General features: G+C 41.1%; 3 protein-coding genes across 4 annotated transcripts; 1 reads left to right on the top strand and 2 right to left on the bottom strand.

Annotated features, from left to right (window-relative positions):
- Positions 1–710: 710 nt before the first annotated feature.
- LOC113153254 (transmembrane protein 198-like) lies at positions 711–11,631 on the top strand. 2 transcript variants are annotated; one of them, XM_026346803.1, is made up of 5 exons: positions 711–996; positions 8,676–8,910; positions 9,131–9,706; positions 10,310–10,458; positions 10,646–11,631. In XM_026346803.1, the coding sequence occupies exons 2-5, from the start codon at positions 8,772–8,774 to the stop codon at positions 10,793–10,795; spliced, it is 1,014 nt and encodes a 337-aa protein (XP_026202588.1). In that variant the 5' UTR covers positions 711–996; positions 8,676–8,771; the 3' UTR covers positions 10,796–11,631. The 2 variants fall into 2 exon arrangements, with proteins under 2 accessions (XP_026202588.1, XP_026202589.1); XM_026346804.1 differs by having other exon boundaries at positions 10,310–10,387.
- A 348-nt stretch (positions 11,632–11,979) lies between these two features.
- On the bottom strand, positions 11,980–15,960 carry mmp19 (matrix metallopeptidase 19). Its single transcript, XM_026346854.1, has 9 exons — positions 15,819–15,960; positions 15,636–15,721; positions 15,355–15,485; positions 14,552–14,764; positions 14,217–14,462; positions 13,865–13,990; positions 13,537–13,701; positions 13,323–13,450; positions 11,980–13,215 (listed from the first exon to the last, which is right to left on the bottom strand). The coding sequence occupies exons 1-9, from the start codon at positions 15,906–15,908 to the stop codon at positions 12,985–12,987; spliced, it is 1,416 nt and encodes a 471-aa protein (XP_026202639.1). The 5' UTR covers positions 15,909–15,960; the 3' UTR covers positions 11,980–12,984.
- Positions 15,961–19,470: 3,510 nt separating this feature from the next.
- On the bottom strand, positions 19,471–26,887 carry suox (sulfite oxidase). The gene is made up of 5 exons (XM_026349669.1): positions 26,777–26,887; positions 24,280–24,350; positions 23,807–23,966; positions 22,748–23,020; positions 19,471–21,829 (listed from the first exon to the last, which is right to left on the bottom strand). Exons 2-5 carry the CDS (start codon positions 24,336–24,338, stop codon positions 20,606–20,608), a joined length of 1,716 nt encoding a protein of 571 aa, XP_026205454.1. The 5' UTR covers positions 24,339–24,350; positions 26,777–26,887; the 3' UTR covers positions 19,471–20,605.
- Between the last annotated feature and the right edge of the window lie 22 nt (positions 26,888–26,909).

Below are 26,909 nucleotides of genomic sequence, written 5' to 3' on the forward strand. Positions count from 1 at the left end.
GGAAAACCATTACTGACAAAAATATACTTTACTTCGGGGCCTCTTTGAGCACTCAGCCACTGCCCTATGAATGTGAAGACAGCTTCCAAGTCCGTATAAAGTCCTGACATCCTGTGCTATAATATTTAACAGGCCTTAGTCTGTGGTGGTTTTATTCCCATTTCACGAACATGTTCCACAGGAGAACAAAATACATCAGAAGGTCCTAAAACTAGAGTTTGACAGCTTACCCCTACAAGACAAGCACAGGTCATTAGCTGAGAGGCCCACCTTAGTTGATTGTGATGCAAATGACTTGGCACCTTAGCAACTAATCAAATTGCCAAAGCCAGTGGAGATGGGTGAACCCCCCCCCAGGATCAGGGGACAGTGAGATTTTGCTATGATGACAAATTTCTGCAAAAGTGGTGCAAAAAGTAATTTGTGAATAATCAAACTCTGTAGACAAAAGTATGTGTACCCTAAACCTCTGGGGACCCCTGGGGCCCCTGGGTCCAGCTCATGTAGATGGGGCCTCATGTGTAGCTGCGCCCCCACAGCCCTCTCTCCCTCCCTCCCTGCGCCCGGCCCCTCCAACGGTCCAAACGGACGCAGGACGGACACAGAGAGGGGACTACCTCTGAGGGAGGGAGGGAGGGAGGCAGTGAGGAGTGGGGGGGGGGGACTTTTCCTCCTTTGTTTTAAAGTGGCATTAACTTCAGCGGGGAGAAAGGAAGAGGGGAGGATCGTTGGGACGTGGAGCGGACCAGTGTGGACGCGGCTGAGGCGGAATGGAAACGTCCCTCTCAGCTGTGCTCGGACGTTTTGCATGAGGCAGGGGTCGAGGCGAGACGATGGTGTCGGTTTAGGAACAGTGCAGCCAGAAAGAGCCTGGGGACAAGTTGGGAGAAAACCGGTTTCCCCAGCTTTCCTGCCGCCGTTTGCGCGTCTGGGAACGCAGGCGCGTTGACAGGGATCGTCGGGGAGAAGTGAAGGGTAGAGCTCCCAGACTCATCGGTAAGTGTTCAACTCACTTTAACTAACTTTAACTAACTTTAACCAGAGCAGGACTCTTATCTTTTATAGTGTGTGTGTGTGTGTGTGTGTGTGTGTGTGTGTGTGTGTGTGTGTGTGTGTGTGTGTGTGGATCCCTGTGCCACTCTTCCTTTTGGCCGCATGTTTGTTGCTCTCAGGATATTTGAATGGAGTTAAATCCAGTCTGTCCATATGAACAAGAGCCACGTACTTCATTATCGATTATGATTGATTACAGTTGAGCAATTCAAGCCCTCATCCAGACTGATCAGTGCCAAACTCTACAGCTGGAAATGTTTGGAATAACACGTAGCTCTCCAGGCTGCTCCCCTTTCAAAAACCTTTTTTACACCAGAGGGAGATAATGCAACTTGTGATTGAGCCTTTAAGGACAAAGACATAGTGATTCAGGATAATTAAAGCTCCAGTAAGTAAGCTGTATCAAAAATAATCAACTCCTATGATGTGTTTTCTTTAAATTCAGACATTTGTGTTCTCAAATCCACAGGTTGTTTAGCGAACACTGGACGTGCACTTGGAGAAACAGACTTTCTGTTTTCTTATTCTTTTATATTTACATCTTCTCTCTATACAAACTATACAGAAGCGTTCCTCGTCCTGTACGACCAACATTTAATGTCTCTCTCCCGTCATAGCGTGCAAAAAGCCTTGGCCCTGTGGTTCTGTCGTGTGATCCAGTGTGGGAGCTCTGCCTGGTTTTTTGGGCTGTGTGAGGACAGCCTGTCTTTACTGGGGAGTGCAGTCTGTAGTTACACCGCCTCAATGCAACCCCCCCCATCTACTTGACCTACTCTGTCAGCCTGCACCAGATGGTTATGCCCCTTTGAAAAAGCAGAGAGGAAGCCCTTCCCTGCTTTGGGGAAAAAGAGAAGGCAGGAAAGGAGGCATGAAGAGCAGGGCTTGATGAAAGTTACACTGCACATGTTGTTGGGAACGCTTCCTTTTCATTAGCACAGTTGTCTTTGCTATTAGAATATGCACCATAACACGATGCTGACATCTCTTATCTCCAACCGTTAATACGACATTTGAGACAAACTTTACTGAAGTGACTGTTTGCGCAGTAAGAGCAGCTGCCCCGCACAGCAAAAAAGAAATTCCCATTTTATGAGTGCATGCTTTAATTTGACGTTTGGATAATTATTGTGTGTGGATATGCTTTCTTCTTTAAACACAAGACGTTTTTTTCCCCCCTCAATACAGCAGAGTCATGGACTAGACTAAGGTTTATTCTTCTAAGTAAGGTATTGTCTGGCCGGCCTGTTTTATATCAACAGATGTCGACTCTGCTTAACTCTTTTGAATAGGAGTACAAATAAAATACACAACCCCTTTTTTTTTAGTTAACATGATAAATATCTTGGGCTAAAGCTGAATTACGTTGATCCAGCTGAAAATGAACTTCACGACTAAAACAAAATTTAGTCATATTTAGTGTTTTACCGTGTATATTCACGAGTAATAGGAATATTAACAGTAATGACAGAATCATGTAGGCCAAGACGCTGATTCAGCAGTGGGAAAATCAGTTGCACAATGACACATCGCAGTATTTGGATGACTTTATCTCACGTCTTCACTATTGGTGGGTTAGCAGCTGCGAGGGGCCTCCTGTGTCTGTCCATTAGCACTACACGTGGACTAATCTGTAAACTGATAAGTATATGACTCTAAGCTTGGCTTATCAATAAGAGCAGTGTTAAAGAAAAGCTGTATTTTATAATATGTACAAGACTCATTTGTGTAGTTTGATAAGGAGACTTCTGTGATCTGCACCTGTGCCTCATGTGTGCATTCGTCTGATAGATACATCTAGGAATAGTTAAAGGGAAAACACAGTACAAATCAAATTGTGCCAGATATTTTAGGTCTTTATTGTGCTTAATAAAATGTATACAACTTTTTCACTTTTTATCTGATCCCAGTAGAGTTAGGAAAGTAACAGTAACAGTTTTTTTTAGTTTGAGTAATGTATCAAGAAGGATTACAGAATATTGTTTTGACAAAGTAAATAGTAACTATAACCTAAAGAACCCAACTCTGGGTGTAATTTCTTTGTCTTCTTCTAAGTGGCTGTACTAAAAAATGAGTTTATGTTAGACTGGAAGGATCTGGAGGTTTCTGGGTACCCATTGTCACATGGAAACCACATAAAAAAACTGATACCAGTGATTTTGAAACGTTCATCCAAAGGCTACTTTTAGCGCTTTAAACACTGGTTATAGTTGTGACATCAGAGGGGGCGTTGAGTTGGCTTGGAAAATGAAGGACATGCGTGATATTTTAGGCTTGTGAGATCGCTGTAGGAGGTACAATTATTGTAGACTGGAATTTGACAAAGAGGGTTAAATGGTGGCTCGAAATGACAGAGCTGCAGTGGAAGTGCTGCGGACGTATATAGGCACTACACGGAGGTCTGAATCACTACTGTGCTCGGACTCAACCTTTCTGCCTCTATAGCAAACCAAGCTACCATTTATTTGACTTTCCTTTTGGCCGAGCAGCTCTGTTTTTGACTGATGCGAGCGCTGTAATAGTATTATGATACCTCACTGAAAGTGCTTCACAGGGAGGTCAGAAGATGCCTGGAGATGATAGGGCGTTGGTGCACGATGGGTGGTTACGTTCACGCCAACCTAGTGCTCATCAGAAGCATACACTATCTCATGCTCTCGCTAACATATGGACATCAGATTCCACCGCACCGCCTACTAAATGCTGCCCTGCACCACAAACCCTAATAGAGCGTTGTGGAGCTGCCCCTCCTTGGCACATACTGTATATGCTGTAGGCACGTTTCCTTATTGCTGAATCACAACTCCAACTTAATGCGCCATAGAGTGTGGTGGATTGAAGTTAGCCTTGTCTTAAATGGCCCTGTGTAGTTCTGATGTGCATTTTACACACACATGCAGTACTGACACGTGACTCCCTTCAGAAGGCTGCTCATTGTGTTTCTGATCTTTTTCATGACCCACTGTAAGAAGCTCGCTGCAGTCTTAAGTTGAAAGGCCTCTATTGTTATGAGTCCAGCAGGCATGCCAGATAATAATGGAAAAAGAGGCTGGATATTACTAATAAGTTATTGCCACTAGTGACCGTCACTGTCACTAGAGCCACAGGTCAAATCATTTGGCAATGAGAATATCGTCCTGAAATTATTTTCCACGATAGATAAGACACTTCAGTTGAGAACCACACTTTAACTCATTTGAACAGTTGCCAACTGTGTCTTCTTATCAAAAACAACCAAATATTGCAAAATAGTGTCAACATTTATAATTTGGGGTAATAATCAAGATCTAAATTTAGACTTTTGGTAAATGTCTGATTGAGTTCCCTGGTTACTGCTTTGGGTTAAGCAGCTGATCACTAGAGAAACCATGAGACGCCCTAACAAGACAGCTGACAGTAGAGAAACAACCGTAGTGATAATGGCGTCTTAAAGCTGTTTAAGGGAAAATAAGCCCTATTAATGTTGTTCCTGATTACAAGTCATATAATAAGAAGTGTAAAGCTGTTTATAAAGTTGTGAATACACCCAGTGAGCAGGGATCCAGTCGTTGAAGCCACATTCAGAGGTTTGTCAGAGACTCTTGTCTATGTATGTAATGTGCATGCAAATATTCTCCACATAGTCAACTTTGTCGTGTGCACAGGGAGGAGCACAAATGGCACAGCATTTGTTTATACCATGCACTCTGGTAAGGTTTTAAAGCTAAGACTTGGAGTTGGATTCAAAATATTCATACATTGTTTTAGTTTTATCAGTCTATTTTCTTTGTTTAGTTGTTTAGCATTGAGGAAATGTGGGCAAGGAAAGTTCTGAACAAGTCAAGGCTCATAGCCCCATGTATACAGTGGCAAGAAAAAGTATAATCAGATCACATTTTAGGACAAATGAATGCAACAAACCATGAAATTCCAAAGGGTTCACATACCCTTTCTTGCCATTGTATGTATAGGAATCACAAAAACTGCAGAAAAGTGACTGTCATGTGATGCTCTGTTCATTATGTAAGTAGTAGCAGCACACCAGCATGGCAGGAGTTGCAGTGCACAAACAGCTTGTTGAAATAGTCTCAATCACGCAAGCAGAGGTACTTGGTGACACAAGTGGTATAATTCGATTAGTCTGCGAGCCAGACAGATTACGAGCTTATTTTCTTCATATGCAAAGAGTGGCTTTCCCGTGGGCTTCTTAAGGACATTTTGCTTCTCTCAGATCCAGGTATTTGTATTTCTAAGGTAAAGTTTCTAAAATCCTCAGATTCTCAGCTGAACACTGAGAGTTGAGAAGAGTCCTCAGTGTTTATGATCCATCACTTTGGTCCTGTCTCTGCGTTGTGTCACAAACACAGGGTCAGTTCCTGCTGAAACTTGATGTTCCACTTCCTCATCTGGTCCCGAGTTCCTGCTTTGGAAGGGCAGGAAGCTCAGTATATGATGTCTTGCTCAATATGCTCCAGAGTGATAGCAGATGTTATTGTCATGACCAGTTTCAATTTATTCATGTTTATCCAGTTTTGTGCTCAGCACAATGTGGCATCCATTTTAATAACCCCCACTGCGAAAGTCACTTTATTCCAATGGTTCCTGTTGTCTAGACTTAATCAGTCTCTCAACTGGTTGGGGTGCTCAGCTGGAGGTGGCATGATTTATGGCTGCAACTGCACAGCACATCTCACATTCTTGGTAGAGTCCTCCAAGTGAAGCTGTCAGACGGCCAAGTCATAACACTGCAGGTTTTCAGCTTCTCAGCTGGCCCTTGCTGTCAAGTTGGAGGAGCTCTTACACAATCCCTGGCTGTGATCACCCAAGCCCACCCCTTGATTAAACACACCCAAATTAGTTATGTGGGGAACTTCTAGTCAGCCCTGCCTGTTCCTCAGCAGCTGAGCATTTAAATCAGTGCTGCTCAGCCCCCCACAACATTTGTTTAGGGGGAATATACTATTGGGAAAATGTTGGTTTCAAATGCAACATAATATTCACATACAGTAGGTAAGCTTTCATCTCGCACTATAAGAGCTGAATTTGTATTTGTCCAATATTTAGTTTTATGACCACATGAAACCTGAAAAAAATAATGTCGTTCTCATCGGCATTAACTGCATGTTTAGTCCTAATTAAGGAATTTTAGTGAGTTAAGAGGTTAAACCTAGATGACGAACATGTAAAAAGACTGTCACCTGGAAAACATCATCATGTCAGCAGGCTACAGCTAAGTAGAGCGTCGATGTGGTATGACTTTAAGTGTTGTTGACTTGTGTTAGATTTGTTGCCAGGCGACTTTAACGTCTGAAAAATGTAGCTAGAAAGCATTGGGAGATTTTGGGGCCTCCAGGGATCCAGTCATTTAGACAGATAGCTCTGCTTTTAGTTAGGGCCACCTCCCTCCATCATTCACCATGCCTATGAAGGCAAACACTTGGCACCCATCCTAAAGCAAACACTTGGGATCGACCAGTTTCCTTGGTGCTCTCAGCCATTTTCATGTTGTCTCCTTTTTGGTCTGCACGGTTTCCTCTGAGTGCCACTAGAGGTCACAGCATGGGCCTCAGAGTCTTTGTCTTGCCCCATAATGGCTCTATTCTTCTACAGCAGCGAGGACTTCCAAATCTGCTAGACATAGGACACCATTGTGACTTACGGAGAGTAACATGAGGCAGATCCCAGAGACATAGAGACAGAGAGAAGCGTCCAGGGGTGTGCATGTAAAATACTATGTGTTGAAAAAAGTTGTGTTAGCACTTGTAATGTAGATTTTTACGATGTTTAACAACAAATCACAGAAAGGAGGACACTGCACTAATTTTTCCTATTGACAACTTCTCGTGATTGAACTAAATCTAATCAGCTGGTCAAAAAATTACTTTAAAAATAAGATACCTACACGTGAAGTGTTTTCTGTTTTATAAGTCCACAAAATAGTGTAGAAGGATGTATTCAAATGTGAGGAAAACTGGCAGGAAACTGGCTGCTGCAGGTGTTTCATATCCAAACCAGCCAGGTGACCTGAGATAAACCTACTTAGACTATTTAGCAATTTTACTAAGGCGTAAATGAAGACAACCTGGTTGGTTTTTCATTTTAGATGCATAAATATGGTTTTGAATATATTAACAGCTTGATAAAGTATAATATTACAAAAAAAAAACCCTTCTCGTATGACTGAAACAACAGCAACATGGAGAGGCAGATTACAGTAACACCCAAACCCCTGTGACTGTCAGTCCGTCCTTTTAAAACCTTTTATCCCGTTCACAGTCAAACGGGCTGGAAGTGAGTGTATCACAACACATACAGACAAACACACTGAAGTTTATATTCATATGTTAAAAGTTCGAATGTAATCTCAATTTCTGACATAGAGATTACCCTCAGATAAATACAGGCATTCTTCTTTAGGGCTCCACTGAGGTACTCTGCTGCTTCCACCTCTGTGAACAGCTTTTTTTATTTTATGAATATCAAGCAACTACATTACTACGCTCACCTTACATTTTTGTACATACATACAAACAGTATGAGGACGGCGCTCGCAATTTTAATAACTTTTAACTTATAAAACATATAAAAAATATAACTGACTACTTGATTAGCCTGTTTAGGCTTTATCCTATGCTGTATATCCGTTTCATCAGTGTCTATAATTTGACCTGTAGACATCTCTAGATTCTGTCTTGTCTTTCAGGGAGAGACATTAAACAGTTGTAACTGACAGAAAACAGCAAAAAAGGGAAGGAGAGAGAGAAACGGGTTCTGAAGAACAGTGAGGGACTGAAGAAGTAAAGAAAACTTTCCAATGAGCTCTCATTTTTTCCAAGTACAGTCACTCATAGGCAGGACATACAAATTACACAGACGTGTCTGAGAGAAAGGAGAGACGACTCACACTCTAGTGTTAGGAAGGAAACTGATTTAAGTTCCAGGTAAAAAGTGGGAGGTAGAAGATAGACAAGAGAGGCCGAAAGATCTGGCCAAAAGCAAAAGCAGGGCCAGCTGACTGGGTGTCCTGAGTACAAAACGTGAGGTAGCTGTAATCGGATCTTAGCTGTGGTGAGATCACACGAGGCAGCCTCACAAAGAGAAGTCCACCCATAATCCTGGAGCCCCTCTGTGGTTCTCTACACGCCTGCCAGCGTAAATATCACATGCACTTTTTAAGAATACTAGATGGTTTTCACAGCACGGTCACATTTGGGACATAGATAGTGTGTCTACTACATGTTATGATAGAATCATCAGTTTAACATTAGCATCTTTTCAATAAGCATAGTTTACAATTTTCAATTAATTAAATCATAAGTGTAGAGAGTTCATGACCCTACATGATTCGGAGAGAGCAGTGCTGGACAGGGGTCTTGGCTCACGGATGATTATGAGTGAATGAGCTGCTTGTGTGGTTGCCCAGACATACTGTACATGATTGCACTGAGTTGCAAAGTGTTATGTGTCCGGTTTGTGACAGCTGCACATAAAGGGAAGCTAGAAAAAAGTCACAGTTGACTTTAAGATCTCACACTTCACCTTTTCCCCTTGTAGTAGTAGTTGTATGTTTTGATGAACAGAACTTTCAGATGCAGTCATTCCTCCTTCTATTTCTTTATTAATCAGCATTTTCTCTTCTCTTACAGTCTCCAAACCTACTATGGACTTCAGATAACGCCACCAGAACTTCTACCCTTATCTCTAACTTCACCTAGCCCCACTGCCTCCCACATTCAGCCAGAATGGCAAATCCCACTGAGTTGAACTCTGAAGGGGTGGGAGTCGACGTCTGTAGTTTGGAGATAGACAGGAAGTATGATGTCATCCCTTCTGTCATCTGCTCCATGTGTTGCCTGTTCGGCATCATCTACTGCTTCTTTGGTGAGGATCCCCTGCCCTGCTCACAGACCTTGACGTAAAGCATGCAGAAACACAGGATGACACCACCACACATCAACCAAAATGTCAATTACACTGATTGTTTACATATGTTCCGCTTCATTACCTCATTAAAGTCATGCACTGGGATAATTGCTAATTACGTTATTTCTACTAACGCTCAGTTCCTAATTGTAGATCTCTCCTATCTCTCCTCTTCCAGGTTATCGCTGTTTTAAGGCTGTGATGTTCCTGTCAGGTCTGATGTTCGGGTCTGTCATCATTTTCTTGCTGTGCCACAAGGAGCACGTGTTTGACACCCAGCTCAGCGTTGAGGCCAGCGCAGGCATCGGCCTCGGTATTGGCCTGCTGTGCGGTCTGGTCACTATGCTGGTGCGAAGCGTCGGCCTGTTCATGACTGGCCTGTTGCTGGGCCTCCTTCTGGCCCTTGCTGCCCTGCTGGTTACTCATCAGTTCTACACTCCAACCACAGTCTGGGTTCCCCTCGGGGCTCTTCTGGGAACAGGCATGCTGTTTGCTGTGCTGACGCTGCAGTGGCAAAAACTCTTCACCATGCTCTCTACAGCTGTGTTCGGGGGAGCTATCATGACAGTGTGTGCTGATTACTTTGTGGAGATGCTGGCACTGGGCAAGCATGTGTATGAATGCTTGCGCCTGACATCCGGACCACCTCTGTGCTGGTACAGCTGGGTCATCCTAGGCATCTGGCCAGCTCTCAGCCTCATAGGAGTACTAGTCCAGTGGAAACTGACGGATAATAGCTTCTCACACACTGAGGGTAAGACAAAAATATGATGACATTTTAACTCTTTGATTTCAGACTTATCATGCGTATCCATGCATGCATGCGTATGATCTAAAGTCCTTGTGATGTTCTTCTTCTTTATTCTTCTCCTCAGCATAATCACTAGTGACTCAAATGTGAAGTAAATAATTTATTTATTTATAATGCATATATGGGTAAAAAGACATAGGGAGAATTGAGTGCCACAAATAAGATTAAGTAAAAATGATTTCAAACAAAATCACTGTCAATAACACAAACAGAACTCTACAGGAAAATAGGTGTATTTATTAATCACTAGGCTGACGAATCTGTGATCAATAGCATTGTTGTTTGCAAACTTTTGTATTGAGAGAGAATGATTTGTATTCATGACGACTGCTGCTGTCTGCCATGTACGATCATGCAGAGGGGGTGTTTTATGACTTCTGTTGCTCTCGTAAAAAGTGTCAGACATTTTATACTTTACTTCGTGCAAAGGAGTTAAAGTGAAGGGTTTTTTTTATACTATTTTACTTTCAACCAGATGTTTTTCAGTTTGGATTTTACAAGCATGCTTCATTTCATACCTTTGAACGTTTCTCCTTATCCTCATAGTTGTTATCAGTCGGAGACAGAAGAGAGTCCAACTGATGCGAATTCGAGAGAAGGACGCCAAGAAACGACAGCAGGCAGGTGGGCAGGATGGCACATACCGCCGTAAACCCACCCCAGTGAAACGTTACGCTGGGGATCTACTGGCACCGGTCAGTGTCACCCAACATGACGTGTGCTGTAGATGCTGGTTGTTGTGTTTTTATGGCAATAATATCAGCAAAGCCAAAAAACATGCAAAAGCGGACTCACTGTGTCTCTAGATCCTTTTTTTTAAGTTGAGACAATGCCGTATTTGTGTCTGTCTCACACATTTTACTCTCCCTCACTTCCCCACAGAGCTACCTGCAAAGTCTGCGGGACAGACAGACAGGCACAGGCACTTCCCTTAGCAGCCTGGGCACTGCCAACCACACTATGATTGACTTGGACTACGACACCGGCTCCACTGCACCCCTCACAACTACAACCCCAGTCGTCAGCGTCTGAGCAACACAGTGATAAGAAGGGACTACTTATTGCTCTCCAACCGTCTCCCTAGCGTAGAGTAGAACCTATAGACTGCTCCACCCAGCTAAGGATTTTACCCTTGAGGACAGATTTCTCCTATGAGTGTGTCAGGCTCGAGTGTCCAGTGAATGAGTGCTGCTTTTCGGAGAGAAGAAAGGGGTGTCACGCTCCTGTTTGGTGAATGCTATAACCACTGTGTTTGTCAGTAAAACACTAAAGACAGATGCTAACAAAGTAAAGTAAGGTCCGCCATTTCCTACATTGTGCCATAAATACATAACAGCAAGTACGAGCCTCAAAATTAGATGGTAGTGAATATGACAAAGCAGTTTGTTTGACATGTACTGTACTAAGTTAGTCCTTGCCTTGAAGTGTTATTTCCTGCCTTTACGTTTAACCGCGTGGACATACGATTTGTGTTTTTTCTGTATTTTGTAGATGAAGGCCGGTGAGTGAGGAAGTGAAGCAAAACAAATGATGCAAATAAAGAACCGTTTGTATTTAAAAGCTTTTGACAGCAGCTTTTATCAGAAACGTTTCTTGCAGCAATTCTGTGACTTTTTTTTTTTTTGGTTTTTCATTTTTGCAGTGTAGTTCCTGTCAGAGTTCAGTAGGCAAAGAATATACACTAGACAGTTGCAGAGTGAACTTTTTATAATTTAATTTATATAATGACGTGGTAGTGTTGAAAAATGGGACAAAAAAACAAAGCATGTTTGTTGTTCATTTGTAGATTTTTATCCACATTATTGTTTGAATTTTGCAGGAACTTCTCACCTGACTTTGTACATACCTGTTGATAGAAATTTCAAATATAAATAAACGTGTTTGATACAAAAACCGTTTTTACTCATTGCTCGAGTGAGATCAATTGCACTGTTTGTCTCTTCGGGCTCTTAGCAACACTGGCAGCATTACTCACCAGATTTTCATAGACAATAAAGAGGTCATGGGGAGGATTTCCTACTCTGCAATTGGTTGGGGTTGCCATGGTGCCTCCAAGATTTTTTTTTTTTTTTTGCAGACAAACACAATGCAGAACAGACCAACCTTTCATCATAGTGGAACTTAAATATTTTTCTGTCCTTCTTTAATGGGAATTTGAGCCACTTTTCTGGTGACTGGACTCTGCAGTCAGAGACAGAGACAGTTTTACTGTTGACATTGTGTTTGTTTAATGGTACAAAACAGATTTTCACATAAAAAATCAGCTCACAAGCCAGTGTGATTCATGAAATAATGGAAGTGTTTAGTAACATTTAGAAGAACTGAACATTGGGTTAGGAAGTAGGTTTAACAAAATGTTAAACAGAAAGTGCACACTCCCATCATCAGATTACATTTTGCTGAAAGTATTATGACACATAATCCAACACATATGCGAGAGAGAAAAACACAAGGCCTCCCTTGATTTCTCCCTGAGATCATACAAAAGCTTACATAATTCTCTCAGTGACAAAAGCACACATTTTGTGCTCAAGAAATAAGCCTCACGAAATCACCCTGCTTTGTCAGAAGGAGTAGCGAAGCTGTAATCCAGCAGAGTAAAATGAATTCCCTGCTGTTTCTTTTTCAAAGCATATTATCTTCTACAATTGATCACCAGTGGGGGCAGAAGTACTCAGATCATTTCCTTAGTAAGTAAAAGTAGGACAACAACAGTGTAGAAATACTCAAGTTACAAGTAGCAGTGTGCCATTCAAAATGTTGCCCAAGTAAAAGTACTAAAGTATTTTCACATAAGTAAATATTATATTATTGGATTATAATGAATGGTTATTATTACTCATTAATCACTTTACTGTTGCATCTGGTAATAACCCTTGTGCTGGTTTGATGACCATATGATTTTAACCTATTATTATAATTCAAATGACTACATACTGTGGGGAACCTTTTAAATTTCACACTGGAAATCAATAAAGTCTCATTATTATATTCTTTTTTGTATTCTTACTCTGAAAGTCTCAAGTAGTAAATAAAATGGCAATACTCAAGTGGCAAATACTTCTAAGTTGTACTTAGATATGCTTGTATGTGTACTTGTGTAATTACTTTGCACTACTGCTGACCGCTGCTGTTGAGGTTGTGAAGTTGTCAATGCCCCTGGAGTGGAACCAGCACCCCTGCTGACCTCTAAGTGCCTGCTGCCACCTGACGGTCTGCTCCTAGCATTGCATCCAGCGCTCCTTCTTGCTCAGCGGGTATCCCTTATCAGCTCTCAGCAGCTCATTCACTCGCCAGTACTTATCTCCCTTAAAGAAGAAGATCTTGCCGTTGGTCCAGGTGAATGCTGCATCTGGGCTGGTTGGCACTCCAGTAAAGAGCATGAAGAGTGGTTTTGGGTACAGACTTAAGTTGGTGTACTTAATCTCATCCCACTGCCAGTGCTCTGAACCCTAAACAGGTTGACAAGCAAGGAGATGGAAGAAAAGCTGATGATTTCTGCAAGACTTGTATGTTATTGTTATATTGTTGCTGATATTAATGTTTTAATAAATGCTACCTTAATAAAGACCAGCTTTTTGTTCTTCTCCAGGTACAAGGCTGCATCGATATTAGGAGGGATTCGTGTCACCGGTTTGGGGTAACCGTAATCCAACTGGAACCTGGTGTACCTCCACACTTTATCGCCTGGGAGCAGAAACAATATAAAGATTTACAAAGGTTCTGGAGAACAGAAGTTTTAGAACAGAGTTACTGCATAATAAATCTGATACCTTTGAAAAAGTATGTCTTGTTGGTTCTTTGAGAGTGCACAGCTGCATTCAGGTTTCCAGGCAGTTCCTTCCACAGCCTGTTAATTTTTACTGGTTTATTGTGCCCAAGATCAGAGATCGTCCACACGTAATCACCACTGAAAGCAAACGTTTGCCTCCATGGACCTGGTTGAACATACAGTGAGGTTCCTTACAGTATTCGTGACACATTTTGTATTTTGTGTAGAGCTGCTATTTTGAGTTACGTTACTTTGTGTGTGTTCTGGTGAGGTAGATAGATAGGATTTATCCTGTAATTTTTCAAAACAACGGCTGATCTATAAATTACCTAAAATGATGGCGTCCAATGTGGCAGTGCAGGGGTCAGGGATGATCTCAGTATCATGGCTGCTGATGGTTGGAGGCTGACTGTCTGGAGTCGTTGGACTGCCTAAACCACCAATGATGCGTTTGCCTGTAAAACAGAGAGGGCGCGAGTTGTGGGATGAAAGTGTGCTTTTTCTTTTAGTTGGGAAAGTTCAGTTGGGACCATGGAAAGACACTTGCAGTACAGAGACATTATCTACTGTAAGTACTAGCACAAGCTGATGCATCAGGGATTAAAAACAGCCAACACAATACCATCGGTGATGTTTCAGTGTTAACACAGTCCTCTTGATGGACTTTCTTGATACACTCACCATACAGCCTCTGAATGCCTCTCACATCATCGAAATGCAGCCTGAAGTTGGCGCGATAACCAGAGTAGACTGGTGCCATCAGAGCGCTGCTGAACTCAGAGTGACCCAAGCCAAGGGCATGACCAATTTCATGGGCAGCCACAATACGGAGATTAGTGCCATAACGTGTTCCCTCAGTCCAGAACTCGTCCTCATCAAAATGGACAATGCCAGATTCTGGTGACTCAGCATGAGCCAATACATGACCTGCCGGTTACAAACAAACATTTTAAAATGGTGTTTCAGGGGTTCAAGCCTGGTGGCAGTGAGAAAAAATCTTAACTGAGAAAACTCACCACGGCCATCAAAGGGGACAGAGCATGACCCATCTTTCCTATGGAAGGAGAGCTTTATGTCAGCTCTGCCATAGTTAACCTCTCTGAAAGTCAACCCTGCTTCATCGCTCCAGTACTTAAACGCAGAGCTGATGGCTGCGCTGACCTCTGTCTTCTTCATGTCAGGTGTGTAGTTGTAGATGCGATAGGTCAGACTCCTCTTTCTCCAGCGACCTGAAAGAGAGCAGCTCCTTTTATAAGTCCCAACAAAAAAAAAAAACTGACTGGAAAAGCAAAATGTTTAGAGTGAGTATGGGATGTATAGCACATCATTTATATTATTTACATTTATTTGTTAAACAATTAGTAACGATAACTACACATTAACATGATGATGATCTGTAAAGTTTGCAGTCTATCTTTAGCTACTTATTCACAGCATCTAGAATTTGATGTTTGATAACCATTAAGATTTGAAGAAGTTTCCGGTACAGATTTCTCATATTTCCACAAGGTTTAGAATTCAAAAAATAAAAAAACAAAACAAGAAAAAAAAAAGTTTTTTGGTTTATAGTCAGTTCCTGGTTCTGTTTTTAACATCACATAGTAAAGATAGTAAAGATCGCATCTAATGGTGCTGTCTTTCCTAATTTTCTAAGTACACTTTAGGAAACTTAATATTGATATTTGTCTTGAGTGTAAGCCAATGCTTTTATTTTTAACTAGACATTTTCCTAGGAGGTAAATCAATATAATTATTATTATAATTATATTAAAAGTATCATAACATAACATAAATTCAGATGTTTACAATGTGGACTCACCCATCACTCTGTATTTGTGAAACTTCTTGTTGAAGGGGTCCTCCATGCCACAGCGGGGCTTTGTCATCACCTCCAGGGTGGCTTCATCTAATTCTCCAGTAGGTGGCAGATCGTTGACCCTCTGGAAGACACTGGAAGCAAAAGGTGACATCTGAACATCTGCAAAGTGAATTCTCTGTCCACCATCTTTCAACATCTTTCCAAAACATCCTACTATGTACTATAGGTCGAATTTTACCTATTGCACTAAGACCGCTTATTTTAGGTGTGATCTATGTTACCTGAGAGCTTCCATAATCTCCTCCAGGTACTGAGGATCCTGTGCATCAGCAGGCTCATTCAGGTAGCCATACCGCTTTAAATATGCCTGTAAAAACATTTCTCATGTTTAGAATTCAGTAAGACAACTTCTTTAACACAAAAACTGAGTCTGTCTTGATAGAGAAAAAGAAAAGCAACGTTACCTCTGCTTTGTTTAATTCTGGCCACTGCACCACTGCACTGAATGCTCCATTGAGGTAGAGCACCAGAATCAGTAGCCCTGAATAGTCCATAAAGTTTTTAGTCTCAAATGTCCAAGACTGAAGCTGGAAGTGCTCAGCAGAGTGTCTCTTCAGACTCTGTTTGTTCTCAGAGCTCTGCAGCAGCTTTTAACTCAGCCCACAATGAGTCAGCCCTGTGGCTACGATGACCCACCTCTGAAGAATGAGGATTACAAGAGCCGCGAGTTGATCTGTAGCCAACATGTCTGCTGTTAAGTTGTACAGCTGTTAGAGGATGTGGATTCTACACTTATCTGTCCCGTCACTTTTTAAATGAAGAAACTCTGTACAATAAACCCTTCACAGCATATGGTGCACTGGTCATAGTTATTTATGTTTAGTTGGAACAGGTAAAAAGCAGAAACATTTTATTATTAACAAAATAAAAGCATGAGATATGCACAGTATGACAGCAGTTAACTGTTATCTGCAGTTAACAGCTAGTTGTGAATACTTTATAAACCAGTGGTTCCCAACAATTACAATTTAGGCTAATCTTAGTTCTGAGATGAATATTGAGAGATGAAAAAAAAACACAGAAAGCAGTTGACGCTTTCTTTTTTTATTTCATTCATTTATTTTGTTAATAATAAAATGTTACGTTTCTGCATTTCCCCTCTTTCTACCTGTTCCAACCAAACACAAACAAGGATGACCTAGTTATCATCAGTGAGTCCATTTTTTTTATTTGTGATTTTTCTGAATTACTCACAGTTACTTTTTAAATAGCTGTAAGGAAAGAGATCATGCTGATGTTGCATTGTATCACAGAGCACCTGACATGAACCAGAAGTGTGGGTGTTGATTTATGTCTCACCAACTTCTGCTACTATTTCAGTTTTGGCTTTGTCAGCCAAATGTTAGTGAAGCGACAAGGTTAGATTTTTGATCCATGTAGATACTGTGCTTGCAACTGAGTAGATTTTATCCAAACCCTCAAAATATGTAAAGTCTACATCAATAATATATGGTTACACTATTTATTTATGACCGACAGGAGGGTCTCTTACATTGTACCTGCTTGAAGAATTTCTTACCAGTCTCTATGGAAGTGACATAAATGTTACAGTAGCACTCACTGACCAAACAGCTGGAGTCAAGATGTCAAGAAGGACATAGTTGGAATAACATGGCGTCAGAGAAACCGCGCAGACTAAAACGCGACACATTACACTAACACCAAATGTTTATCTTTGTGCGCCAACTGCAGAACTTCAATCCAAATTTTCAAGGCGAGAGGGGAAGAAACCTTTTTCATACAAGCTTTATTCTTGATGTGATGTGACACATCCCAGTAACCACAGATAAATTCCTAATTACAGTAGATGTTATCGAGCGCTAATGATGTATACAAACAATATTAGGCAAGGTTAATGATTTTTACAGTCTTTTTTTTCTTTTTGAATGGTTTCTGTAAAACCCTCAAACAGCCCAGTACGGGCTCCGTCCACATGTGGCAGATTCCTCACTCTATCACAACTTACCACACAGAGAAATTAAAGGAAATCTGTTCTTGCACCAGTTTGCATTTGCCACAAACGTGATACGATTTTTTGCATTTACTGACGCAGAGAAGCCCAGAGTCAGCTTTATGATTTGTCATAGCTGTGAGAATGAGTTATGACACTTTCTGAAACTGGGAAGGAAGAAACAAAAAGCAGGAACTGAGATGAGAAAAACATCACAGGACTGTAAATATAATATAGTGCCATGAAATCTATTTGTTGGGATTTGGTACTATTCAAATAGACTGCACTAAATTGAACTAAATTCAACTATTGATCTAACCATGGATTAATAAAGCTAATTTGAGACAACAGATCAAACTCATTCTTTGATTCTTACAGCCTGGGTTAGCTGCAAAACCTTATAAATGTATCCAACGCAACTCTGCTTACGATAGTTTTAGTCATTTCTGAGTCAGACGCTGATCAGAAAGAAGGAAAAAATTTTATAACAAACTTGACTGGCAAACATCTTCCCACTTGGTAAATCCCCTCCGGTTATTAGTGAACTGGTCAGAACGTGGCGTTTATCATGCAAAGGAAATGCTGGAATATGTGTTGTTTTATCATTTACGAACTCAGTCAGAGAAAACAACACGCAGAACATCAACATCCCACTGGGGCAATAGGGCAGACTAGTCACCATCATGACAACACCCTAACTCCCAGTTCATTCAGAAGTCACAAATGATGAGTGCAAGTTAAATGTAGTTTACATGTTGAATTAGTTCTTTTTTTTTTTTCGATTTCATATTTTGTCATACGTTCCTCCTCTATCTTTGCTCTTGTACTCTTCCTGCCAGCTGCTCCATCTTCGTTCAGGAAACTGTCTGAGTCAGTTCATATCCTGTTTCCTCAACCACAACACTCAGGAATCACGTAGTATAAGCGTCAGAAGGAGATCGAAATCCAAAATCCAGGATAACACGTTTTAGTGCCAACACTTATATCCTGAACATAATTCATATTTGCATTTGAAACTTTATTTCTGCATAATTAATAAGGTGGTGAGAGGTTATTTAGTCTTACATTATTTGAGATTTTGAAGAATAGAATAGAGTTTAAAATTCTTCTCCTCACTTATAAAGCACCTAATATTCAAGCTCCATCTTATCTTAAAGACCTCATAGTTTCATATTTTCTCTGTTTTCAGACTGCAGGTCTACTCGTGGCTCCTAAAGTTTCCAGATATAGAATAGGAGGCAGAGCCTTCAGCCATCAGCCCTCTCCTGTGGAACCGTTCCCATTACGGTTAGACGCAGATACTCTCGATAGATTTAAGACTAGACTTAAAACTTTTCTTATTAATAAAACTTACAGTTACAGATGATAGTGACTTGAACCTATATGCTGCTATAGATGTTGCTGGTGGACCTCTCTCCTCTCTTATTTCTAATGGTCACTTACTGTTCTCTCCGGTTGCTTTTCTGATCTCGTATTGTTATAGATTACCCTCAGAGTCCAGTTGACCTGCCCAGTGTTTTTCCTGCTTGTTGTTGTTCCTGCTTTTGTTGCTCCAGAGAGAAGAGAACCTCTCTCCTCTTTCCACTCACCCCAAAAGGTCGAGGCAGATGGCCGCCCACCCTGAGCCTGGTACTTACTGTTGCCTAACACTTGCTCATATGGGATTATCTATACTTTGTAAGGTCCTAAACCTTATACTATAAAATGCCTTGAGATGACTTTTGTTGTGATTTGGCACCACACAAATAAAATTGAAAGCGGTCATCAACCATGGAGGGATTATGAGAAAATGCATTCAGTGGCCTATACTCAACAACTGACACAAAATAACCACACAAAATGACAAACAAGGCGCCTGCTATGTAAACATTTCTTCCGTTCTGTGTCATTGTCTTTGTTGCTAATGTTTAACATACAGGTTTAACATTCAATTAACCATATTTTAAAACCATTATCACCTCGAGTTTGAATGTCAGTCCACAATTTTCAGTTTACCTGATCTTCAGATTTACAGTAATTACAGAGTGGGCAAATGTGAGCGCTAAAAAGCTGAGTTACATACACTGATGCACTGTGATGGTTTTCTTTAACACATTTATTTTAAGAATTAAAAATGACTACTTTTCATTTTCATACACAAAACAAGAGGTAGCCAGTTTTAACAAATCAGTTAATGAAGTCAATAGGAGTTCAGTATGTCCGTGTGTAAATTAGAGCTCTTCATTCATCACCTTCATTGGCAGATACATAGATACATTCTACACAATGCAGTGTACAGTACTAATCACTAGCCTGCCTGCCATGGCAGGAAGTCAGTAGCTTTAACAGAATCACCTGTCAATATGAATAAATTAACATGAATAAGACTAAGAAATCTCCCTGACTCCCAAAAGAAAAGCTGTGCAGTTATTCCAGTTCAATCTTGCTCTAAACACAGGCAGATATTTAGCTTAACGCTAAGTCTGCGGCGTACCTTGCTTTACACATTATTTACTACTCCTCTCTCTCTCTTCGTGGAGAGTCACCATCAATTACTGCCTTCCTTCTCTAAATTATTGCTTTTGGTTGTCTCAGAAAACTCTTTGCTCACATATAGAGCACAGAGGCCTGCGTGACCCACAACAGGTCAAACATGTGGTCAATCTGAAACATGCTGTAGTTTGAAAATTTGTATGTAAAAGTGCTTCATAAAAATGTTAAAGGGGGGGTTAATACCTCTCATTTGCTGTTTAAAAGCAAACAGTGATCATCTTAAACATTGACAGTAACCTCTGGTAAATCTTCTTTAAGCTGGTAAAAGTTCTCCCAGGGAAAGATATTAAATGATGCTCTCAGCTGCAGACGTCATTCATCAGCAGCTGGAAAAAAAAAAAAAACTCCAGTTGTTCGCTTTTAAATAAAGTGAATGTCATTCAACTCCAGTACGCTTCATTTAAAGTAACAACTATATAATAAACACAGTACCAGGCTATGTTTCTATTAAATCTCACTCTATCAATTAAAGGCTGACTTATTAATCGTACTAATTCATTAAGAATGCTGCAAGCGATTACAAAAATAAATGTTTTTTGTCTTTTATAAATCACAAACTTTCAGAGTGAACTGAATCTCATGTTCACGTCAGACCAAAGTGCAAGTGAATCATTGAATAAAACTGGACATCATTTGGCTTCAGCAACTCTAACTCCCATGTAGATGTCCACTCTCTCATAACTCTGGATCAGGCACAGATCAGCGAGTCTATTCCCCACTGAGATCCTCTCTGATCTTCACCTTCACTCTGTGCCAGGCGTTACTCAGGACTCCCCTCAGGTTCCAGATGGGAGGAACTGTGTCCGGCTGCATGTTGTAACTGTTGTCAACTGCCTTGCAAACTATCTCCAGCTCCTTAATCTCAGCAGGAAGAGGAGCTGTTATCTCCCACAGCTTCCAGGCCCAAGCTTTTCCTAATGGAGGTGAGGGATCAGGAGCTTTTCCCTCGTCACTGCTCCTCAGTTGGGCCACATGCCATGTCTTCCCCCCATCCAGAGAAACGTCTACTCGTATCACCTCTCGGCCTCCACCACTCCAGGCATAGCCCTTCACCGTTATTTCTTCTCTGTCGCGATCAATCACAGTGCCATCTTCCGGTGTGGTGATCGCAGACTGGATGGGCAGCTCTTGGATGGCGGGAGCAGACTTGAAGTCCACCGTGTCCCAGTCTGTTCCAGGAGAAAAGCCTTTGTAGTCGTTCTGCTGCCAGTGGCTGCTGCTCTCCTCTGCACTCACTATGATCTTCCCCAGCCACTTTACATTACGTGCACCTACTACGCCTGGCACCACAACACGAACAGGGAAGCCGTGGTCGGCAGGAAGATCCTCACCATTCATTTCATAAGCCAGCAGCACATCACCTTCCTCACTAACTGCCTTGTTTAGAGGAATGGAAGCACCGTAGTTAGTCCCTGTCATATCTTTGTCCAGTCCTTCAAACTGAACATGGAGAGCCCACTGAGCTACATCTGGCCTGTAGCCAGCTGCTAGCAGCACATCCCTGAGTTTCACACCGCCCCATGTGGCGTTACTGATTGCAGCTATACCCCAATTCAGCCCTTTCACCTGCTTGACTTCATTCATCTCAGACCGTCGGTTACCAGCGCACTGCAGTGTGGCAGTGACGGTGTGTTTGGGGAATCGAGTCTTCAACTCTTCTAAAGACAGCGTCAGCGTTCCTCCAGGTAGTCCCTCCACATGGAGCCGATAAGATGCTGGGTCCACCTGAGGAACTGGGAAGTGGTTTCTTTTGAAGAAGAAAGCAGACGGGGTGATGTAGCTGTCAGAGAGGATCTCGGGAGGCGGCTCTGCATTGAATGGCTTGAGGCTGTTAACATGCAGGACAGGATGACGCTCAGGGTCAGAAGAGTAGGGGTCAGATGATTTCACAGTCTGCTGCTTCTTCACGTCTTCTGCGCTCAGCTCACCAATCTTGTAATAAACAGAGACATAAAAGCAGTATTAGACCACATGGGACTAACTCACAAATCATCATATATTTTAACTAAACTTTTAATTTAATCTAAAGATGACCTAAATACAGATCGACAGGAAAAGAGGAAGAAAAAAATTCAAGCATTTTCTTTACTGGCCACTTGGGGGAGTGCCAGGATTTAGCATTCTTCCCTTACTATACAGTACGCAGTCGACCTTTTCATGTGTCTTCAGTGATCAAATCCTACTTCTTTTCCATTCGGCTGTTCCCTATCAGGGGTCGCAACAGCTAATCATCTGCCTCTATTTAATCCTATCCTCTGTATCCTCTTCTCTAATACCTAACTAACATGTCCCCTCACTACATCCATAAATCTCCTCTTTGGGCTTCCTCTAGACCTCTTGGCAGCTCCAACCTCGGCCTCCTCAGTGATCAAACACAAGACAGAAAAAATAAATTAAAAGTTTATTTAGGAAAATTTAAACTCACATCCCCTGGTTAACAGCTGCATGTCGCTTTTGAATTTCAAATAAAAGTGTGTTTGACTGGAAGTCCTGAAGAGTGTTTAAACGATCTACACACAAGCTTTCACTTTATTCTGTGATTCTAGATGAATGAAATCTCAGCTTTGTGCTACACCCTGTTTGATGGAACCACAAGACTGGTTAACATCTGCTGAAAATGTTCTCAGAGTTCAACATTTTATCTACAGTTGAAAGGTTTTATAGTAAATACTAAGTTTCTGTTATTAAATAAATGTATGTGCTTGTACTCACTAGACTCTGTATTATTTGTTTTGACTCATGTTTTGGGGATAACTGTGTGTTCCTTTTCTGCAGTTTGATTTAAACACAACTTTTCAACCTGATGTTAAGGTAAACTTTTCTATATACAGAAACCAACAGTGTGCCCACCTTGTATGTTGAGAGGATTTCCAGCACATGTTCCTGGTTGTGTACAGCATACAATGCCCAAAAAGGTTCAAGAGCCCCTCCTGCTGCCAGCAAGATTTTATCCCCACCGGGGTGCATGGCCACAAACTCGGTGATGTCATAGACACTGCCTCTGTAAGTGACCCACATGCCGTCTTCCAGAGAGCGGTGCTTTGTGACTTCCTCCTGGCTAAAGATGGGGAAAGCAGAGATCTTCTCTGTGGTCTGCACTTCACTGGTCTTTGCTTGCTGACCCTGCACAGGAGAGAAGACAGCAACAGCATGTTCCTGATCTTTTTAATAACTGAAAAAAATACAAATTACTCATTAATATACTAAATAGTTGAACAGATTGTGAAAGCTTCTGAAGCAAATATACAATTTATGCCAGTAGTACTACACAAAGTCTTGAGACCAACAATCTGTAGCTTCACTGTGTTAATTATTCACACATTCATACAGTGGAGAACAGCTACACTTGGGCCTGTTTTCTCACCGTGCATGTGAGAGCTAGATGGATCATTTAGCACAATTTACAATGCTGTAAATGAGTAGATAAAAATCACATTTGCCTTAATAATGAAGTTCAACAGTGTCCACAATTACACCCTGGTATATGAAATACACAATGCATGACAGAAATGGGAAACTACATGAAGACCTATTTAGGATGATGCAAGAACATTTCTGCATCTGTAGTCATCATCTGTGTTTTTATGTAAACTTCCAGTGACCTTTCTTATTTATGTATCTTCAGGATTCATGTGCACATTGACTTGCAATGGGGAAATTGTTGTATTGTACTCAGTAACAATGTTACAAGTTTAACATCAACACACTGTTCATAATATATGTCACATAACAAATTATAACAAAAACTTCAGCTTCTTTGCCACAGGAGTATTTTTGTCCATATAAATAAATATAAGTTATTACAGTCAAATTAACAGTTAAAACATGTTTAACTGACATAATGTAGCATTGGCACATCACAAGCAAATCAAACATTGACTCTCTTTATAGATCTTATCTCCTCCCAACCTTGTGGTGTTGGAGGCCATAAGCCAGCACAGCCCCTGTCCCAGCCAGCAGTCCGGTCAGGGCATACGTCCAGCTGGGACTCTGGGCACGCTGGTATGATCTCTGGTCGCCGCTGCATCGATGAAGGCCACATGTTGCCAGAGCAGGTGCCACCTGATACCTATGACATGATAAAAACAACAACAAACAAACAAACAAACAAACAAACAAGGGGGAAAAAAGGGAATGTAATTTTTACTTATATCAAAATAACTAAATGTTCAGTGCAGCTGTATGTGTAAGTTTAATTATACAGTTCTGGTGTATTTACAAGTGATATAACACCGTTAGTCAGGTTATGTTGTCTGTTCTGGTATTCTTCATTAAACTAAGACCTTTGACTGGGTGGAGCTCAGAGCAGACAAAACTTAACTCTACTTAAACCACCAGGTGTAATACCTCAGACAAATGGTCATTTTATTACTGCACAGTACCTCTGAACGCTCCGAGGGCTGATTCGACTCAGGCTGTGGACGCATCTGAGAAGCAGCATTGCACTGATGATCTAGAGAGGGAGTGAGTTTGGGGAAAATGAGTAATTTCATAATGATACAACACTGAAAGAAAATAGATTCATATGAACACGTTACTGCTCTTATTTTGAGATGTGACAAAGGCCACAGTCAATTGCCACCTACTGAGCAGACATTTTATTTCACACAGTCCACAGACTAGCAACTGTCAACTACTGTGCCGTGACTACTATTGCTATCTCTCTGACACGTGTGTGTCCTGCTACATGGTCAGTTTGTGCTGTATGTTACACACATGCAAGGGTTTCATTTTCACTGGGGATGGAAGTGACATTCGTCACCTCTCTAAATCCTCCTCTGTTGCTTTTATTGAATTCCCTCACTGGAGTGTCTCCGGACCTTGAACTCCATAGTCCAGATGACAATAAAACTGATTTACATTAAGAAATGTGCCAATGTTTGGTGGAGTGAGGGCATTGCGGACTATCTGTCCAAGTTTTTGATTCACAGGTTTTATAAAGGCTGCCCTACTTTGTTGCTCAAAAACTTTCATAAACTACTATCTCTGATCTGCCTACAGGCTGCTCTGTGGGTCTGACTTCAGGAGAGGTGTTGACAGAAACTCAAACACAATCAGATAAGCTTTGGAGCATATTTCTACTGAAAACATTAAAAAATGTTGCACACTCGCGCTTTAAGTATGGCTGCTATACAGATGTTTATACACCTCTGTTTCCTGAAACCCAACCTATGGCTTCAACAGGAGATGAACATGATCACACACACACACACAGGTAAGACTGGCTGACAGAAGAAGGATGTCACTGCCTGAATTTAAGAATTCAAAAATGTCCTGTTTATGCACAGCAGCGTCCGCAATATTTGTCTTATGGCCCCTTAAAATTAAATCATGTACCTGTGACCTCTTTCAACATATAAAGTTGAACACATGTTCTCCATATCTGAGCTGTTTTTTAGCATCTCAGTTTGCTTCATTCAAGTCATTTCTATTCATAACTAACAGTATATTACATGAAATTACAAATTATGACAGTGTTCTTAAAAAGAGTCATAGTTCATTCATGTTTTTTAAATCTAGTTAATTATCCTGTGTCCACTAAATTCACCTTTGACCCTTTTACAGGGTCTCAACCCTCAAACCCAGTCTTCAGATAAAACATTGACTAGCATTTATCTGCTGGCTAATGTGTATTTTCACACCCAGTTTCTGCAAACAAAACCGTTAAAGAAATGTTAAATAGTATGAATAGAAAGTAACACAGCATTGCACCAAAGTCCATTTACAGTCTATTACGCTGTTTTTCTTTTTCTTTGCAGCACAAATCAACCAAGCGTGCTCCAGCTTTACAAACATGCAACATGCATGTTTTTTAAGACAAGCAACTAAACCTTTAAACCCACTGTTTTCTATTGAGCTGACCAACCAGCAGCTACTTCAGGAGCAAACCAGCCGAGGGGAAGTGAAGAGCAAAGAGGAGGAGGGCTCCGCTTTAGGTCACTGTAAATGTTCCTCCTTACCAGTAAACACAGTCTGCACCGCTCCAAATGAAGTAAACTAACTCAAATGTATTGAAACCTGATGGGACATTAAGCAGGATTTGATCACCTGCTAAAGCTGTCCTGATATTTTAACTATAAGAAAACTAATGACTTAGACCAAGTAACAGGCCACATATCTTTAACATCTTTGAATTGTATGTTAATCATTAAAAAAAATACATATAACATGTGGCTGAACAATCCTTATCAATCAATTACACCCGTCTTATCACCAGGACTATTAAGATTACTACTTATCACCAAACATGTTTCACAGTAGCAAGCCATTAAATGGCAGCAATGTTATTTATATTTCACGAGTTTAAGGGCAAAATGGTCTTTGCTTTGTTTTTTAGTGACCAATTTTATTACCTTAATAATTAGAATACGGTTCTATGGAGTTGATTTCAGTCTTTTAGATATGAAATTAATATAAATACACAATCCAAAACATCTGCCAACAACTTTTTTTGCCCATCAATCTACACTCAATAAAGCACAATGACACGAACAATGTGGAAATATGATAAAAGTGCTAAAAGGGAGCTAGCAAAGTGTCTCACGGTGAGACCTGTGTTTATTAAAAAAACACGAAGATAAAGTCTATTAAACTAGTCATGTAGGCAGGAACAGTGTAAACACATGTCGCCCAATCCATCCAGACTTAAAAAAACAAAAGTGTAGGCTTTAATTTGACCTTAGACGAGCAAATAAAAGCAGCGTAAACTCATCCCCATCCTCACAGCTAGAGTCAACCTAGCTAACACCCCGGTTAGCAGGCTCCCGGCTGACAGCCAGCGTGTCCGACTTCAACCATTCATGCCCATGTGTTCATAATCATACTGGATGGTTAAAGCTGATCCCGGTTTCTTCATCTAGACCAAACTAAAGTACTCACGGCTGCAGTGTCGACCCCCTCTGCTTGTAGCTGCTGTAGATGCTGCACGACGCGAAACAACAACAACGTTGCTCAGCGTTTAAACGTCGCACAAACACAGACCGAGGGGCGTTCAAGGCAACTGGTAAAGTGA

This window comes from Anabas testudineus, chromosome 5, assembly GCF_900324465.2.
Source record: "Anabas testudineus chromosome 5, fAnaTes1.2, whole genome shotgun sequence".
In the NCBI taxonomy this organism is placed as follows: Eukaryota; Metazoa; Chordata; class Actinopteri; order Anabantiformes; family Anabantidae; genus Anabas; species Anabas testudineus.

What these genes read in the sequence shown, in the direction of transcription:
- suox (XM_026349669.1), bottom strand. Translation starts at nt 24,338, where the DNA reads ATGCTGCTTCTCAGATGCGTCCACAGCCTGAGTCGAATCAGCCCTCGG. An exon ending in ATGGCCTCCAACACCACAAG is followed by an intron (nt 23,021 to 23,806) that starts GTTGGGAGGAGA and finishes TCTCCTGTGCAG; the next exon opens with GGTCAGCAAGCAAAGACCAG. An exon ending in AAATCCTCTCAACATACAAG is followed by an intron (nt 21,830 to 22,747) that starts GTGGGCACACTG and finishes GTTTATTACAAG; the next exon opens with ATTGGTGAGCTGAGCGCAGA.
- LOC113153254 (XM_026346803.1), top strand. Translation starts at nt 8,772, where the DNA reads ATGGCAAATCCCACTGAGTTGAACTCTGAAGGGGTGGGAGTCGACGTC. An exon ending in CATCATCTACTGCTTCTTTG is followed by an intron (nt 8,911 to 9,130) that starts GTGAGGATCCCC and finishes CTCCTCTTCCAG; the next exon opens with GTTATCGCTGTTTTAAGGCT. An exon ending in TAGCTTCTCACACACTGAGG is followed by an intron (nt 9,707 to 10,309) that starts GTAAGACAAAAA and finishes TTATCCTCATAG; the next exon opens with TTGTTATCAGTCGGAGACAG.
- mmp19 (XM_026346854.1), bottom strand. Translation starts at nt 15,908, where the DNA reads ATGGACTATTCAGGGCTACTGATTCTGGTGCTCTACCTCAATGGAGCA. An exon ending in CAGAATTAAACAAAGCAGAG is followed by an intron (nt 15,722 to 15,818) that starts GTAACGTTGCTT and finishes ATGTTTTTACAG; the next exon opens with GCATATTTAAAGCGGTATGG. An exon ending in CAAGACATACTTTTTCAAAG is followed by an intron (nt 13,451 to 13,536) that starts GTATCAGATTTA and finishes TTCTGCTCCCAG; the next exon opens with GCGATAAAGTGTGGAGGTAC.